The 14,469-nt window shown below is 28.4% G+C and overlaps 3 protein-coding genes across 3 annotated transcripts in view; 1 reads left to right on the forward strand and 2 right to left on the reverse strand.

The window, feature by feature from the left end:
- Positions 1-25: 25 nt before the first annotated feature.
- On the reverse strand, positions 26-6,458 carry S1p (membrane-bound transcription factor site-1 protease). The gene is made up of 7 exons (XM_074259700.1): positions 6,325-6,458; positions 5,693-6,202; positions 4,270-4,997; positions 3,032-3,749; positions 2,121-2,682; positions 1,120-1,387; positions 26-1,027 (listed from the first exon to the last, which is right to left on the reverse strand). The coding sequence occupies exons 2-7, from the start codon at positions 6,188-6,190 to the stop codon at positions 658-660; spliced, it is 3,144 nt and encodes a 1,047-aa protein (XP_074115801.1). The 5' UTR covers positions 6,191-6,202; positions 6,325-6,458; the 3' UTR covers positions 26-657.
- Positions 6,459-6,800: 342 nt separating this feature from the next.
- On the reverse strand, positions 6,801-9,663 carry LOC141538323 (GDP-D-glucose phosphorylase 1). Its single transcript, XM_074259706.1, has 5 exons — positions 9,386-9,663; positions 8,444-8,724; positions 8,267-8,369; positions 7,876-8,188; positions 6,801-7,051 (listed from the first exon to the last, which is right to left on the reverse strand). Exons 1-5 carry the CDS (start codon positions 9,581-9,583, stop codon positions 6,942-6,944), a joined length of 1,005 nt encoding a protein of 334 aa, XP_074115807.1. The 5' UTR covers positions 9,584-9,663; the 3' UTR covers positions 6,801-6,941.
- A 253-nt stretch (positions 9,664-9,916) lies between these two features.
- LOC141538325 (mediator of RNA polymerase II transcription subunit 20) overlaps positions 9,917-14,469 on the forward strand; it is a 48,865-nt gene continuing 44,312 nt past the window's right edge. The window contains exons 1-2 of the mRNA XM_074259708.1: positions 9,917-10,045; positions 10,352-10,494. Of these exons, the coding sequence (XP_074115809.1) occupies positions 10,032-10,045; positions 10,352-10,494 (157 nt within the window). The 5' untranslated portion in view covers positions 9,917-10,031. The remainder of the gene's footprint in view (positions 10,046-10,351; positions 10,495-14,469) is intronic.

Genomic DNA, 14,469 nt, shown 5'->3' on the forward strand with positions numbered 1-14,469 from the left:
TTGAAAAAAAAAAAAAAAAAATTGAAATTTTTAAAAATTAAAATCCAATTTTTGAGACAAATTATAAAAGAAAAATAATTGAAATTTAAAAAAATTAAAAATACAATTTTTGTGACAAATTATGAAAAAACAATTGAGAAAATTAATTGAAATTTTAAAAAATTAAAAATACAATTTTTGTGACAAATTATGGCAAAAAAAATGAGAAAACTACGACAAAAAAAATCAGAAAAATAATTGAAATTTTGAATAATTAAAAATGCAATTTTTTTAAAATCATTTTTTTTTAATATTTCAATAACAAAACATCTATTAAAAATTTTTTACATTCTAAAAAAAAATTTAACATTATAAAATTCAATCTTATTTTTTTTATTCGTAAAAATATTAAATATTTACAAGAATTAGAAGTCAAAATTCACTTTTTGAATATGTCAAAAAAAAAAAAAAACAAAATAAAATTTCTGCAAGTAACTTGCGCTGTAAATAAAAAACTCCAATTTAAATTGTGAGTAAATAAAAAAAAACCTTAGATTAAGTAAACAAACCTTAGCGTTAATAAAAATAAAATCTAATAATAATAAAAAAGAAATGGATTATTTAATAAATAATTTATACAAAATACGTATTATTAATCTCGACAAATTGACTTATACTTTACATTTGAGGCACTCTAGAAACAGCTAGCGCTTGGAAGACCCTCCTGAGCCGTCCTATGACGCGTTTGCGTTTCAGCTGTCGCTTCCTGAGGCAATTGGACAGCAATCTCTTGAGAAGTATCATCGTCAGAATGGAAATAATCGTGACAGTCAAGTAGAAGGTCCAGGAGTTCAGCGGGAGGGAGTATTTAGTGCTAGTAACTGGCTCAATATACGTCTGCTCGATTTCGAGGCTGAACTGAGGATGGGAATTGTACCCAGTGCCTCCGCGTCGGCGGAGGACCCAGGTCGGGTCTGCGTCTGGTGAGAGAGGCACTGCATCAGCCTGTTCTTCTACGGACAGAATTTTCTGGGCTCTGTACAAATTTCTGTAAGTTAAAATTTTATTTTTTATGTAAAAATTTATCAATAAAAAATATATTTTAATTTAATATTAATAAGTTAATAAATAATTGCTTACGTAGGGATCGACTCATTAAGAGGACTTGGAATGGCAAGAACAGCAGAAGGGCAAGCTGGCAAAGGTCTAAGTCGTTGGGTTTCGTCGCTTTCAGTCATCAGCAGGACTTTGCTGTGCCGATGTAACTGGCTACCTTTCATTCGTGATGGAAATTTACCAGACTCCAGGTCTGATGATACTTCGTTGTTTTTCGGGTCCAGGAAGATTGAAGGGACGTTTCCTGTTGCTGTGTACTCGAGAATTGCGTCCAGCATCCAGAAACAGGCAGCTGAAATTAAAAAAATAATTTGTTTTTTTTTTTTTAGCCAATTTAATTTATAATTTTAAAGTTATTAATTTGATTAATAATTTTAAAAATATCTTATATATTATTAGAATTTTTTTTTTAGAAATTTTTACCAAAAAAAAAAAAAAGTTTTAAGAACTACAAATAGAATTTTTAAAAAATAATTATTTTATATCAGTTTAATTAAATCAAAAATTTAATAAAAGTATATGTTTAATTTAGTGCCAATATAAAATTGGCACTAAATTTTTTTTAAGATGAATTAATTTTTTTTTATCAATTTATTAAAAAAAAAAAAAAAAAAAAAAAAGTTATTCTTATGAAATTTCGATAAAATTCATAGTTATAAATTTTGTAAAATTATACTAAAGTAAAAAAGACCCAGTTATTGACACTTGCAATTTTATTCTAATTAAAAAAATAAAATATTCTCAAAAAAAAAAATTATTTTGAAAAATTATTTATAATTCAAAAATTATATTTATTAATTTATTAGAGTTGATTTGATTATTTTTTTTTTTAATAAAAAAAAATTGCACTGATGTTTTTTTTTTGTTTGTTTAATTTTTAATAAATTAATAAATAATAATAAAAAAATTGGAGAAAATAAATAAAACAAATATTAATTCTATAAAATAAATTAATTTATTAAAAAAAAAAAAAAAAAAAAAAAAAAAAATTATAAGTGTAAAAAAATAGGAAAATTTTAACTCACGTTTTTTAGCATGACTGTCATCAATGCAATTAGAATCTCCATAAATAACAATCCTCCCAGACTTTCCGGGAGCTTCTTTATCGCCGTCTGGCTCCAGTAGACCCAAGACCGGAACCTTCGCCACGGACTCGGTTCCTTTCAACAATTTCTCCCCCTGGTCCTTCAGCTCGACATACAGCAACGTGCCCTTGGCCGGGAACCTCGCAATAGTTGTCCCCGAGGCAAAAGTCACCGGGGAGTGCTGTCCGAGTGTAAACTGTCCGTTTCTTACGGAGTCTCCAAAAGCGATGTTCCAGTTGCTCAGTAATTCATTGAGCGCTGGGACATTTGCGCCTCCAGTATCTGGAATCCACCACTGCCTTGTATTCTCGTCGTAGAACTTGACCTTCTGCATGACAGTTTCATTGTACCAGTCTGCGAAGACAACTACCGAGAGACCTTCTTCTTCGACGTCTTTCTTCAGCTTTACCACTTCTTCGGGGAAGAATTCTTCTTCTGAGTCTACTATCAGCAAAGTACCGTAATTTTTGGCTTCGAAACAGGTGAATGGGGTTCCTAGTACCTGAAAAATTATTTTGTTAATATTTAATGTAAGAAATGACCTTGTATCTTGTGAACTATTGACATTTTTAAAGATATAAGCTCATCCCGATGTTACACTCATTGAGACCTTTCATTTGAGTACCCACATCAATTTTTCATATATTTTATATATTTATATATATTATATATATGTATATATGAAAAATATATCAAAAATGCATGTGGGTACTCAAATGAAAGCTCTTGATGAGTGTAACATCGAAATGAGCTTATATCTTTAAAAACGTCAATATTTAAGAAAATACAGTGCAATTTAACCAGAGTCATTATTTAATAAAGCAAAATTTTTTTATAGTTATATAGATTACCTCAAGATAATACCCAGCATTCCTAAGATGCTGATACATCTCCTTAAAATTAGTATGAATGTGATCGCCATTCCAATCAAGAGGATCATTCTTCGCCTGAAGATCATCCCTGGGAAAGTACCCAGGAGGATACCTTAAATTGTGAAACTGGTCCCAGAGGAGTCTCTTGTGCCTGGGAGGAGTCGGAATGACCTTAACTTTAAGCGGGAGATTGATAGTCGACCTGACAGCCTCAGTGTCTTGGTCATCCTGGGACGGCGATTCCACCGTGAGACTGATATGTCCATGAGCGACGCCCTGCCAGTCAGCAGCAGCTTCGGGAACAGTCAACGCAACAGCCAGCCACCCAGACCAGGGCCACAGGACGTCACTGAAGGTCAGGGTAACGTCGACTTTTTCTCCGTAGCCTTCTCCGAGGTACGGGTGCCAGGTGACGTTTGCGACGTGGCCAGAGACTCCCAGACCGTTGATGATCGTCACGTTTACCACTGTCGGCATCCCCGAGTAGTAAATTGCCTGGGTGCAGTACGGCCACATGTACATGCACTCAGTGAGGTCCACGTAGCTTGGGCTCAGTGTCACCTGCGGAACGTAGTTCCGCAGAAAGTAAAACGCCCGGAGCAGGTCTAATTTTCCCGCACCCTGCTCGAACATTCCGACTCCAGGAAGTCTTCGCGCCGAACTTAGTAGTGCCTGCTTCATGCTTGCGGGGGTGATCCTGAAAAAAAAATTTTTTTTAATTTCTCTGTTAAATAATTTTAATAAAATTAATTTTATTTTTCTACGTCAAAATTTATTAAGACTCAAAATAATTTTTATAAAAATTTGAGTCAATTTTTCAGTTAAATTTTTTGAAAAATATAATTAATATGTTAACAAATTTGTGTTTGGTTTTAGAAAATCCGTCCTTTGAATGTAAAAAAATTCATAGATTACGAATATATAAAAAAATTTTGATTTTTTTAGAGGTCAAAAATTTTATATTGGCGAAATGGTATCACTCTTTTTTAACAGCGCGGAGCGAACAGGGTTCGAGTTCCGTCTCGGATAAATTTTTTTTTATTTGTAATTTAAAAAAAAAATTTATATTTTAATTTAAGAAAATTAATATTGAGTCAAATTTATTATTATTATTAAAAATTTATTTTAATATTAAAAAAAAAAATTCCTCTAAAAAATCAATTTTTTTTTTAATTTCTTGAATTAAAAAAAAAAATTTTCAAGAACAAAAAATGAACCTAGTTTTCTGAGTGAGGTCGCCGATGAAGCCGCTAGCCAAAAGAGCAACAGCTCCGGCGACAACGGGGCTGGCAACAGAAGTGCCAGACAAAGATTGGCAGCCGGTCTTGAGAGCAGACCCGCGAACTCCCGAGCCGTAGGTCACCAGGTCGGGCTTGACTCTACCGTAGCCGTTGGGCAACTCCCAGGTGGTCATCCCTCTAGAAGAGAAGCTAGCAATTTTATCAGCCCAGTTGATCCCACCGACTCCGATGACGTCCATCTGGTCCGCGGGGTTGTTGTGGGTCCCGTAGAGCGGACCGTCGTTCCCCGTCGCGGAAACCATGATCACTCCGTTCGCCGTCAGCTCCCAGACCTTGTCCACGAAGGGGTGGTCCATGAAGTCTGGACCCCCGATGGAGAGGTTCAGCACCGTGATCTTGGACAGGATCGCGTAGTTGAACGCGTCCAGGAACCACGAGGTGTAGGACACTTGCTCGTTCGTGAACACTCGGAAGATGTGCAGCTCTGCGTCTGGCGCCAGGCCCAGGCATTCTTTTGACGAGGAAGCGATCACACCCGCTACGAAGGTTCCATGTCCCAGGGTGTCGCTCAACGACTTTTCGTTGGTCCAGTTCGTTCTTTCTTTGATGTTTTTTAGGTGAGGGTGGCTTGCTGCTAGGCCCGTGTCGAATACTGCTACTTTTACGTTCTGGCCTGTCACTCGCAGCTTCCACAGCGCGTCCACCTAGAAGTTGAGGAATTTTTAATTTTTTATTAATTTTATCGATTCATTAATTTAGGAAAAATTAAATTAGAAATTAAATTAGCAGACATTGAAATGTTTTTTGAACTAAAAATTAGTAATCAGGAATTTTTTTTTTAATTTTTAAATGATGATAAAATTAATTAATTTTTGACAATTTTATTTTATGTTTAAAATTATTAAATTATTGTCAAAAAAATTTTAGATGTAAAAATTTAATAAAAAATAGTGTTAATTTTTTAAATAATAAATGAAAATTTTTTTTTATAAAAATTTATAAAATTTTATATTTTTATTTTTTAAATTTCAAACTTTTTTATTTTTAAAAATTTATTAATTTTGAAATTTGATCAAAAAATTAGAAATTTAATAAAAAATAGTGCTAATTTTTTAAATAATAAATAAATGTTTTTTTTTCTATGAAAATTTATAAAATTCTATATTTTTATTTTTTAAATTAAAAATTTTTTTTAGTTAAAACAATTTATTAATTTTGAGATTTGATAAAAAAATTAGAAATTGAATAAAAATTAAGTGCCAATTTTTTGAATAACAAATTAATTTTTTTTAATAAAAATTTCTAAAATTTTATATTTTTAATTGTTTTTTTTTTTTTAATTTAAAGATTTTTTTACAGTTTTGGTAGTTTTAAAAATTTTTTTTAAAGCCTTGCTTGCCTGTAAAACAGAAGTAATCTGCTTAGGAATCGCCCGAAGAAGCCGCCGGTTGGTGTGCCGATTCGCCCAGGACTCGTTCAAATTTTTCATCTTCCTGCGAAAGACTTTCTCACCATCCTCAGTAGAGTTTACATAATTGAGCGTGCGGTAGACCAGCCGCTGCGGAGTAACTCTCTTCACAAGAGGATGCTCCGTCAGCGCGTCCAGACCCGTGTACTTCTGGGTCTCCTTCAGCAAGACTACATCAAAGTCACTGGGGTGTTCGCTGGCCGCATTGTCGCGCTCCAGAATTCTCCAATCCGCAACTCCGGAATTGGTCAGCGCTGCGCTGATGTAGCTTTGCCGGGTGCTTGGCTTATAGTAGCCCTTGAAGACAACTATGTACTCGTTCTCAACTACCCGGGATGTGAACTGGACCTTCACCGTAGATGTCACGTTTGATAAATCTTCAGAAGAGACATTGCTTAGCAGAAGCAGCAGCGCCAAGACGAGGTTCATTTTTTTTTAATCCTAAAATTTTAATTATTTTAATAATAATAAAAATAAAAAAAAGTATTTTAAAAATTAAAAAAAAAAAAATAATAATAATAATAATAAAATTAATAAAAATAATAATATTTTTTTTTACTTACATTTAATTAATTTATTTATAATTCTAGCCTCACTTTTTTTTCAGGCTATTGAACTTTGACAGGTGAATCATTTTGCTAGCCTCCAATTACTTTATCACTTTTATAAAAATAAAAATAAATTAATTTTTTTTTTTTAATCACTACATAATTATTGATGACACATGAAAAGTTCCACATGTGAAAATTAATAAAAATTGTAAGTGAACATTTTTAGAAACATTTTTTTATCGTAATTGATTTGTCAAAAAAATTTTTTTAATTGATAGCTGACGGCTAACTTCATTATTTTGATAGTTGTATAATTTTTTACGAAAAAAATTTATAAACTGACAGGACCAAAATAAAAATAAAAGTGACAATTTTCTATTTGTCAGTTTTGTGTTGTGTGTTCTATATACATGTCATATAAATATATAAATATGTATTGAGAATATAATGGAATTCTAGGTCATGACTTTTATAAAATTTATAAAATTTTTCACTTAAATTATTTATTTATTTATTTATTTACAATTATCACCGCACTTTTGGAGTTTATTGCGCGCTAAATTTTTGAGGTTAGGGCGCTGTCTCATGACATTTTTATTTATATATAAAATGACAGGTGAGACAATTATTTAATTTAAAAGAGCTTGTAATTTCGGACAAAGTAAGTGAAAGGGTTCGGTAACTTCTTCTAGGCACTTTATGACTTCTTCTTCTGTTAAAGTTTCATAAGCTTCTTTATCTAAATTAAAAAAAAGGTTAATAAATTATAATAGAGTTGAAAAAATATTCGTACTGAAATCAGCTGACATCTGACAATTTTTTTTTATTGTTATTCCAAGTTAAAAAAAAAAAATTTGTAATTTTTTTTTAAATTTCTAGATTTGGAATTTTTTAATTAAATTTTTTTTTATAATAATTTAGTATTAAAAAATAAAAAAAATTGACAGATGTTAATTTCAGTAGACTTCAAAATTTGATTGAAATTAATTTAGCAGAGATTTAATAATTTTAAGAATTTTGATGACAAATAAATTATTGCAAAAAAAAATTGACATCTAGAAATTTAAAAAAATTAAAAATGCAATTTTTTATGACACTGAAGCTATTTTTTTTTTTTTTTTAATTAAATTACAACTAAAAAGATATTTCTGAAAAATTATACTTATAGATTTTCAAGTTTTTTACAGGTGAAATGTTTTTTTTAATTATTTGATTGAAATTTTTTCAATAAAAAATTTTTAAAAATTATGAAATATCAAAATTCATTTTCATAATTTTTTCGGACAAATTTTTTTTTTAAATATAAAAAATGGTCAAGTAAATGCTAACTTTAATGTCACAAAATTTGAAAATACTTAAATTTTTTTTTTTTTTGAATAATTAACTAGACATAGAAAATTATTTTTTAAAAATTGCTTCCATAATTTTTAAAGTTGGAATTTTTGAATAAATTTTTCTTGCTGTAATTTATTAGTTAAAAAATTTCTAAAAATTATCAGATGTTTTTTAATTTCAGTATCAAAAAAATTAATGAAAATTTTTTAATAATAAAAAAAAAATTACTTCTTATACATAAAAGTCCAAAAGACTCAGAAACAGCAGGAACAAATGCGCTGGTGTCTTTGATCCCAGTGCTGATTTTTGTAGCCCAGATATAAACTCTAACATCATCATAAAAATCTTCTCCTAGTGATTTAGCGCGAGTTATCGCAATATTGTGAGCGACTTCATTATTCTGCAGCCACTCTATGATAAAAAATATCTTCGTCACAAAATTTTCCAAGTTTTTGTCGGGAAATGATGAAAGTTTTAAGCAGAATCCTCTGGCTGGATAGTCTTTTAAAATGTATACTTGATCTGCCAGACATTCCAGCTCCTGAAATGAAAAATATTTTTTTTTTTTTCAAGAATTCAACCTAAATAATAATAAATAAAATATTAAATTGATACATACAATTTTTTCAAGTAACGTTTCATGTTTCAGGTAATAAAAATGCCAGTGAAGATGGTTCACCGATGCGTAAGCGCATAGTCCATTGAAAACAGCTCGCAAATGTCTAAATAATTAATTTTTATTTTTATTAGCATTAATTTATGAAATAAATAAACAAAAAATTTTTATTATTCTTACGGCGATTTGCTGAGAAGAAATAACTGGATAATTTGAGCCAAGCTTCGCTTGGTCAAAACTTGAGGCAAACATTTCAGGCGGTCGGATAAGAATAATACATGACCATAAGCAAACGGGCTTACATTTACAGCTATCACGTCGTTACCCTGGCCGTTTGATAAGTCGATTATTATTTCTTCTTCGGGAATTTTTGTAAAGTTGAAACGGGTTGGATCAAATGGCTGCTTTATTGATGTTATGTTTTCTGGAGTACGACGATTTTGCGCTCGGTCGAGGTTTAACTGCAAAAAATATTAATTTTATTAATTTATAGATTTGTAATTAACTCACATCTGATTATTATTTTTATTTTAAACAAATTACACTTATTAATCGTGAAAAAAAAATTTTTTTAATAAATATACAGTTTAAGAAATTAGGAAACATTTTTTTGATATATTTTTTTTAATCTGACAGAAAAATTAAATAAAAAAATTTTTTACTTAATTTATTTATCAAAAAAATAAAAAATTATCAAATCAATAATTTTTTTTATACTAAACAATAAATTAAAAATAATAATAATGATAATAAGTTGAAATTAATAAAATATTTCATTTAAAAAATTTTTTTCTTTAATTTTGACAGTGGAAAAAATTTTTTAATTTATTAAATAATAATGACATTCAATTTAGCAGTCGCTTGACTATTTTTTAATTTTTTTTAATGAATAAATTTGCTCCAAAAAATTATTTTTAAAAAATTGCATATTTTATTTTTTAAAATTTCTGCGTCAATTTTTTTTTATGATTTTTTTTTGCCATAATTTAGTTGATAAAAAAATTCTTAAAATTATTAAACATCTGCTAAATTAAATTTTATAATAATTTACTTGTTAAAAAAATCATAAAAATTATTTTTTTATATTTACTTTAAAAATAAAAAATAATAATAATAAATTACCTGCATTAAAAAATTATATTTCCCACTAAGACGTTTTTCTTTATTAATCACCAATTTATACCTCAAAATATTATTATCCTCCGCCTGTTTCCACTTTTCAATTATCAATCTATCAAATTCCGACTCTCCAGGTTCTTTAATTTCAAAAATAAAATCTTCCTGCTTATAATTAAATATTTTACTCGAAAACTCAGCCATTTTTCACCAATTATTTACTTATTACTTAAATAATTAAATATTTACACGTGTTTAACAAAATAAACCCAGAAATTGCCTAAACACGTGGGTCGTGTCAAAATCAGCTGACGCGCTTTATCGCCACCTGGTGTGTAAAAAAAAATAAATTATTGTCTAAATAATCAAAATTACTGTTATAAATATTATTATTTATGTTTTGCACTCAAATTTCACATAAATAATAATAATATTAATTGAAAAAAATAATAAATTTACATTTTTTAAAATAATTTTAAATTTCCCGCGAAATTCAAACAGCGGCCATATTTGAAAGTTTTAAAATTTTTCCGGCAGAGCGTCGAGCGTCAGTGTCACGCCGGTTGCAGAAAAGTAAACATCTCAGTAAAAATAAAAATAAGTGTAGTGCTGTCAATTATTATATTGTTTCAATTATTAAAGTGTAATTACAATGGGAGTTACTGTGTAAGTTTATTAAATAAATAATTAATGTTAATAATTGTTAAAGTATCATAGAAACAATTTTTTTACAAAGCCGGCTCGCGTGTTTTTTTTTTTTTTTTGAGTGATTTCGGCTTTTAAAATTATTCAAAATAAATTCTCTACAATTTTAAAATTATTTTAATTAAATTAAAAAAAAATTTTGACAGCCGGAAATTTATTTGAAAATTTGGATTTTTTATTTTTAATTAATTAAAAACAAAAATTGATATTTGATACTTTAAATTGTAATTTTGATAAAAAATTAATAATTAAAATTTATGTAATTAGGTTGCAACAATTTCCGATGAAGGAAAATCAAACTGGCCCGCAGATGATTGAACATTTGACGAAACACCTCGTGGGACTTGGAGCTGTGCAAGCTGGACAATTTCTGGTTGATTGCGAAACTTATATGACAGTTCCTCAATTTGGTGAGTTTATTTATAATTTTACTGATAACTGATAGACATTTATTGACTTATAAATTTTTTTCAACGAATAAATTATAACAAGAAAAATTTATTTGAAAAATTCTATCTTTAGAAGCTCTAAAAAATTATAAATGCAATTTTTTAAAATAATTTTCTAGACTTAGTTTATTTTTAGAGAAAAATTAAAAAATTTTCGTGTCTGCTAGTTTTAGTGTGATTATTTATTTATTTTTTTTTTAGAAAATTTTTATATATATATTTTTCGGTTTTATTAAAACAATAATATTAAAATCAGCTGACTGACAATTTTAAAAATTTTTAAAACAAATCAATTATAATTAAGAATATTTTTTGATTAATTTTTTTTTCAAATAAAAAATTTAAATTTTGCTGGAAACAAAATTTTTATTCTCTTAATACTATAGATTAAAACAATTAAAAAAATTATTCCAAATATTCTTTAATTTTTTTATTTGAATTAAAAAAAAAATTTTTTTTCATATTCATTTTTTAATATCACAAATTATTTTTATAAAAAAAAATTTCCAATATTATAATACTATAAAAATAGCTTGTAACTCTGTTATCATCAAATTGACAATTTTTTAATTAATTAAATCAGAACAAAAAAAATAAATTTTAAAAATTGCATTTGAATTTTTTCAATAAAAAATCGCTTTAAAAATTTGCTAATTTAATTTTAAAAAAAAAAGTGGAAAAATGGTCGATAAATTAGGAATTAAAAAAATTAAAAATAATATTTTATAAAAATGAGGTAAAAAATGAAAAATCATTGAGTTTATAAACAAAATTTATTTTTTAAATCTTAAATACTTATCTACTATATTTGCAATACAATACACATTTTTAAAATAATTATCTATTACAAACACACTCAATATATTTTATTTAAATTTCGATAAATTCTCTCTTACAATTAAAATCCTCAGTCATCCATTAAGTACAATAAAATTTATTATTAATTATAAATAATTAATAAAAATTACTGGCAAAAAATATTTCATCAAACACACAATCGATATTTAAATTCTTTATCCGAAAATTTATATAATAGACCGGCGGTACTACTTTTGTGCTACTGAAAGATAAAATTTACTTTTTTATTTGGTGTTGCTTTCTTTACAATTATTATTATTATTATTATTATTAATAATAATCCATTAATTGTTCATATAAAGATTTAGATTTTCAGTAATTAACTTTTAAAAATGGAAATTTAAATAAAGCCGATTAAAACTACTACTATGCTCGTTACAAAAATATTAAAACTAGCAAGCGAAGCTAGACGATATTCACTTATATATTTTTATTCATATATATTTATATATATAATATAATTAAATTTAAATATCGTTTGGAAAATACATTTCTTTCGTCTTTCAATTAAACCTTTCTGTTTTGTCACGTGACCAGCACTCCGTTATATTTTTAATTATTTATTATTTTTATAAATGCAATTATGTTTATAATTAATATTTATTGTCAAGGTTTAGTTACTTAGAATCAAAGTCTAAGGTAGAAGCTCTGAATTATTTTTTTCTAGATTATTTCATTTCTTTTTTAATTAATTATACCAGAGTCTAGAATTTTATTGTCTTATTTTTGAAATAAAATTAAAAAAAATTTTTTTTCAAACGTATATTTATTGTCTGGCAATGAAATATTTAATCACTTAATTTTTTTAGTTAAAATTATTGCAAATATTAAAAAAAAAAATAAATAAATAAAAAATTACTCTGGCTGGGAATCGAACCCTGCTCCCGCGAGGCAGCAGATTTTTTGCTCCGCGCGAGACTACTTAAAAATTTTAATACAAATTGAATCAAGTTTTTTTACCGAAAAATTAGTGATTTATTTACCTGCCTTTCATTTTAAAGCGTAACAAAATTTTTAATCATAATTATTTTAATAAAAATTCCGATTCAATTCACAAAAGTGCATCTGCAGATTTGTCTAGTTTAAAAAACGAACTTTATACCCTACGCAAATGCCTCGGGCACAATAAAACGGGAGACTTACTTTTGTAACAATTATAAAATTTAAAATTATCGTGCCTATGGCACCTTTGACGTAGCGTCCAAGCCCTTGAGCATTGCACAAAAAAGGTACAAGATAAAAATTCTATTTCGGAATAAAAACTAGTAAATACAAATCTAAGTACGAGATTTTTCTATAAAAGATTGATAAAATCGATATGAATTTTTAGGATATTTTTAATTCGTGATATTTTTTATCACAGGTTTATTATCGGAAGTATCTGATAAGAGATCTTCTAAAATAAAATAAAATTAAATTAAAAAAAAAAAAAAAAGTTGAGTTACTCCGCTCGAGATTCGAACCCTCGACCGTCGGCTCGGTTCCCATTTGCGTCTTCAGTAAAACAAAATGGCTTAGATCTCTTCGTTTGATAAATTAACAGTGTAAACAATAAAAAAGGCACAAAATAAACGAATGGCAGTTTAAAATTCGTTAATTAAATTTTGATATTGTCTAAATATTAAACAATTAAAATAAGTTTGGCAATTTTTATTGTCCTTCGATATATTCTAGGCTATTTTTATACGAAATATATTTATGTATATTTATATATTTTAATATATATATATATATATATATATATATATATATATATATATATTTATATTTTAATTAAGGAAGTTGATTTATCATAGACTAATTACCTATGTATTGTCAAATATTAAGTCATCGGCCTGAAGTGAGCTGAGTCGCGTCCATTTTGAGTCCCAAATTTTAAAGTTATCTCACGCGATATCGATCCCACTTATTAGTATTATTATCATTATTATTACTATTATCCTTTAGTTATAATAATATAAAGGTGGTTGAGTATTGTCATCTTTTCTGGAAGGCACGATGTATGGAAGTTCTGCCTTTCGCTAAAGCGAAATCTTTGATTATTATTATCTGCTAATATTTTTTTTTTCATTCCGGTCCAGTGCTTTGTGCAATTTGTGTGGACGTAATTGTCGACGATGAGCATTTTTTAACGTTATTATCGTAAAAACGACCAGCGTTTCATCCGAGCTTTGGTCAAGTTTCGAACTTCCGAATTAAACTAATAAAAAAAACATAAATTTTATATTTTCCACTAAAAAAGATCCATTATTTAAAAATTAATCATCGAATTTACGGAAAAAGTCATAATGACTTTCTGTTGGATAAAATTTACAAAAGTCCGAAAACAATGACCCAACTCTCAAAACCTCCATTAAAATAAAACCTGTAATACCATCATCACAAGTAACAGGTCTTGTAGTAAATAAGGGCAACAGTATCTCTGCCATAAATTCTATACTCTCTTTCATAATGCACTTTACCCGGTACGTATTTTTCCTTGGGCATAAATCTATCTAACCTCGACAGACTCTGATAAAGTTTAAGATAATTTTCATCGCGATCATCTCTCTCTTCATAAAATCTTCTGTACCTCTCGAGCAGGGACATGCTGCTGGTGCTTCCGTAGTCAGCCCGGGGTGTCATGATGCTCGTCGGCAAGTGAAAAGTAGTGTCGCGCTCTAACACCCGGTCGATATCCGCGTCGGTAAGGTCGCTGCTGCTAAACCGACGGCTTAAATGCCCATTAAAATAACCGTTACTTAACCTAGTCCTCGACAAGTTCGAGTACAAAACCCGGGGATTGAAGTTACCATACCTCAACAATTCAAGATCGTTGTGCTTAAACCGGGTGAACTGTCGCCTAGTTCGTCTAGATTCAGGCGACGCATTTCCATCTATTTCGTTGATAAAGACAGTTTGGTTATGCTCCTGGTGATATTCTTCCTGGATCTCGGAATTCACCACAAAGTTCATCTGGCTCCACTGATCCTGCCCAGAGTTAAAGAACCTGCTGCTGGAGTCATAATCCGCGAAATTATGGAGCTTAATGTCCCCGCAATTGGGATTTCTGGTAGATTTCATAAGATTGCGGGTGGG

This window comes from Cotesia typhae, unplaced genomic scaffold, assembly GCF_013202065.1.
Source record: "Cotesia typhae breed Kobodo isofemale line unplaced genomic scaffold, CoteBio_Ctyphae contig_20, whole genome shotgun sequence".
NCBI classification, from domain to species: domain Eukaryota; kingdom Metazoa; phylum Arthropoda; class Insecta; order Hymenoptera; family Braconidae; genus Cotesia; species Cotesia typhae.

Coding starts and splice junctions, on each gene's coding strand:
- S1p (XM_074259700.1), bottom strand. CDS start 6,190: ATGAACCTCGTCTTGGCGCTGCTGCTTCTGCTAAGCAATGTCTCTTCT. Junction 4,998..5,692: donor AGATTACTTCTGTTTTACAG/GCAAGCAAGGCT, acceptor CTCAACTTCTAG/GTGGACGCGCTGTGGAAGCT. Junction 2,683..3,031: donor ATGCTGGGTATTATCTTGAG/GTAATCTATATA, acceptor ATAATTTTTCAG/GTACTAGGAACCCCATTCAC.
- LOC141538323 (XM_074259706.1), bottom strand. CDS start 9,583: ATGGCTGAGTTTTCGAGTAAAATATTTAATTATAAGCAGGAAGATTTT. Junction 8,725..9,385: donor AATATAATTTTTTAATGCAG/GTAATTTATTAT, acceptor TATTTTTTGCAG/TTAAACCTCGACCGAGCGCA. Junction 7,052..7,875: donor TGGACTTTTATGTATAAGAA/GTAATTTTTTTT, acceptor TTTTTAATTTAG/ATAAAGAAGCTTATGAAACT.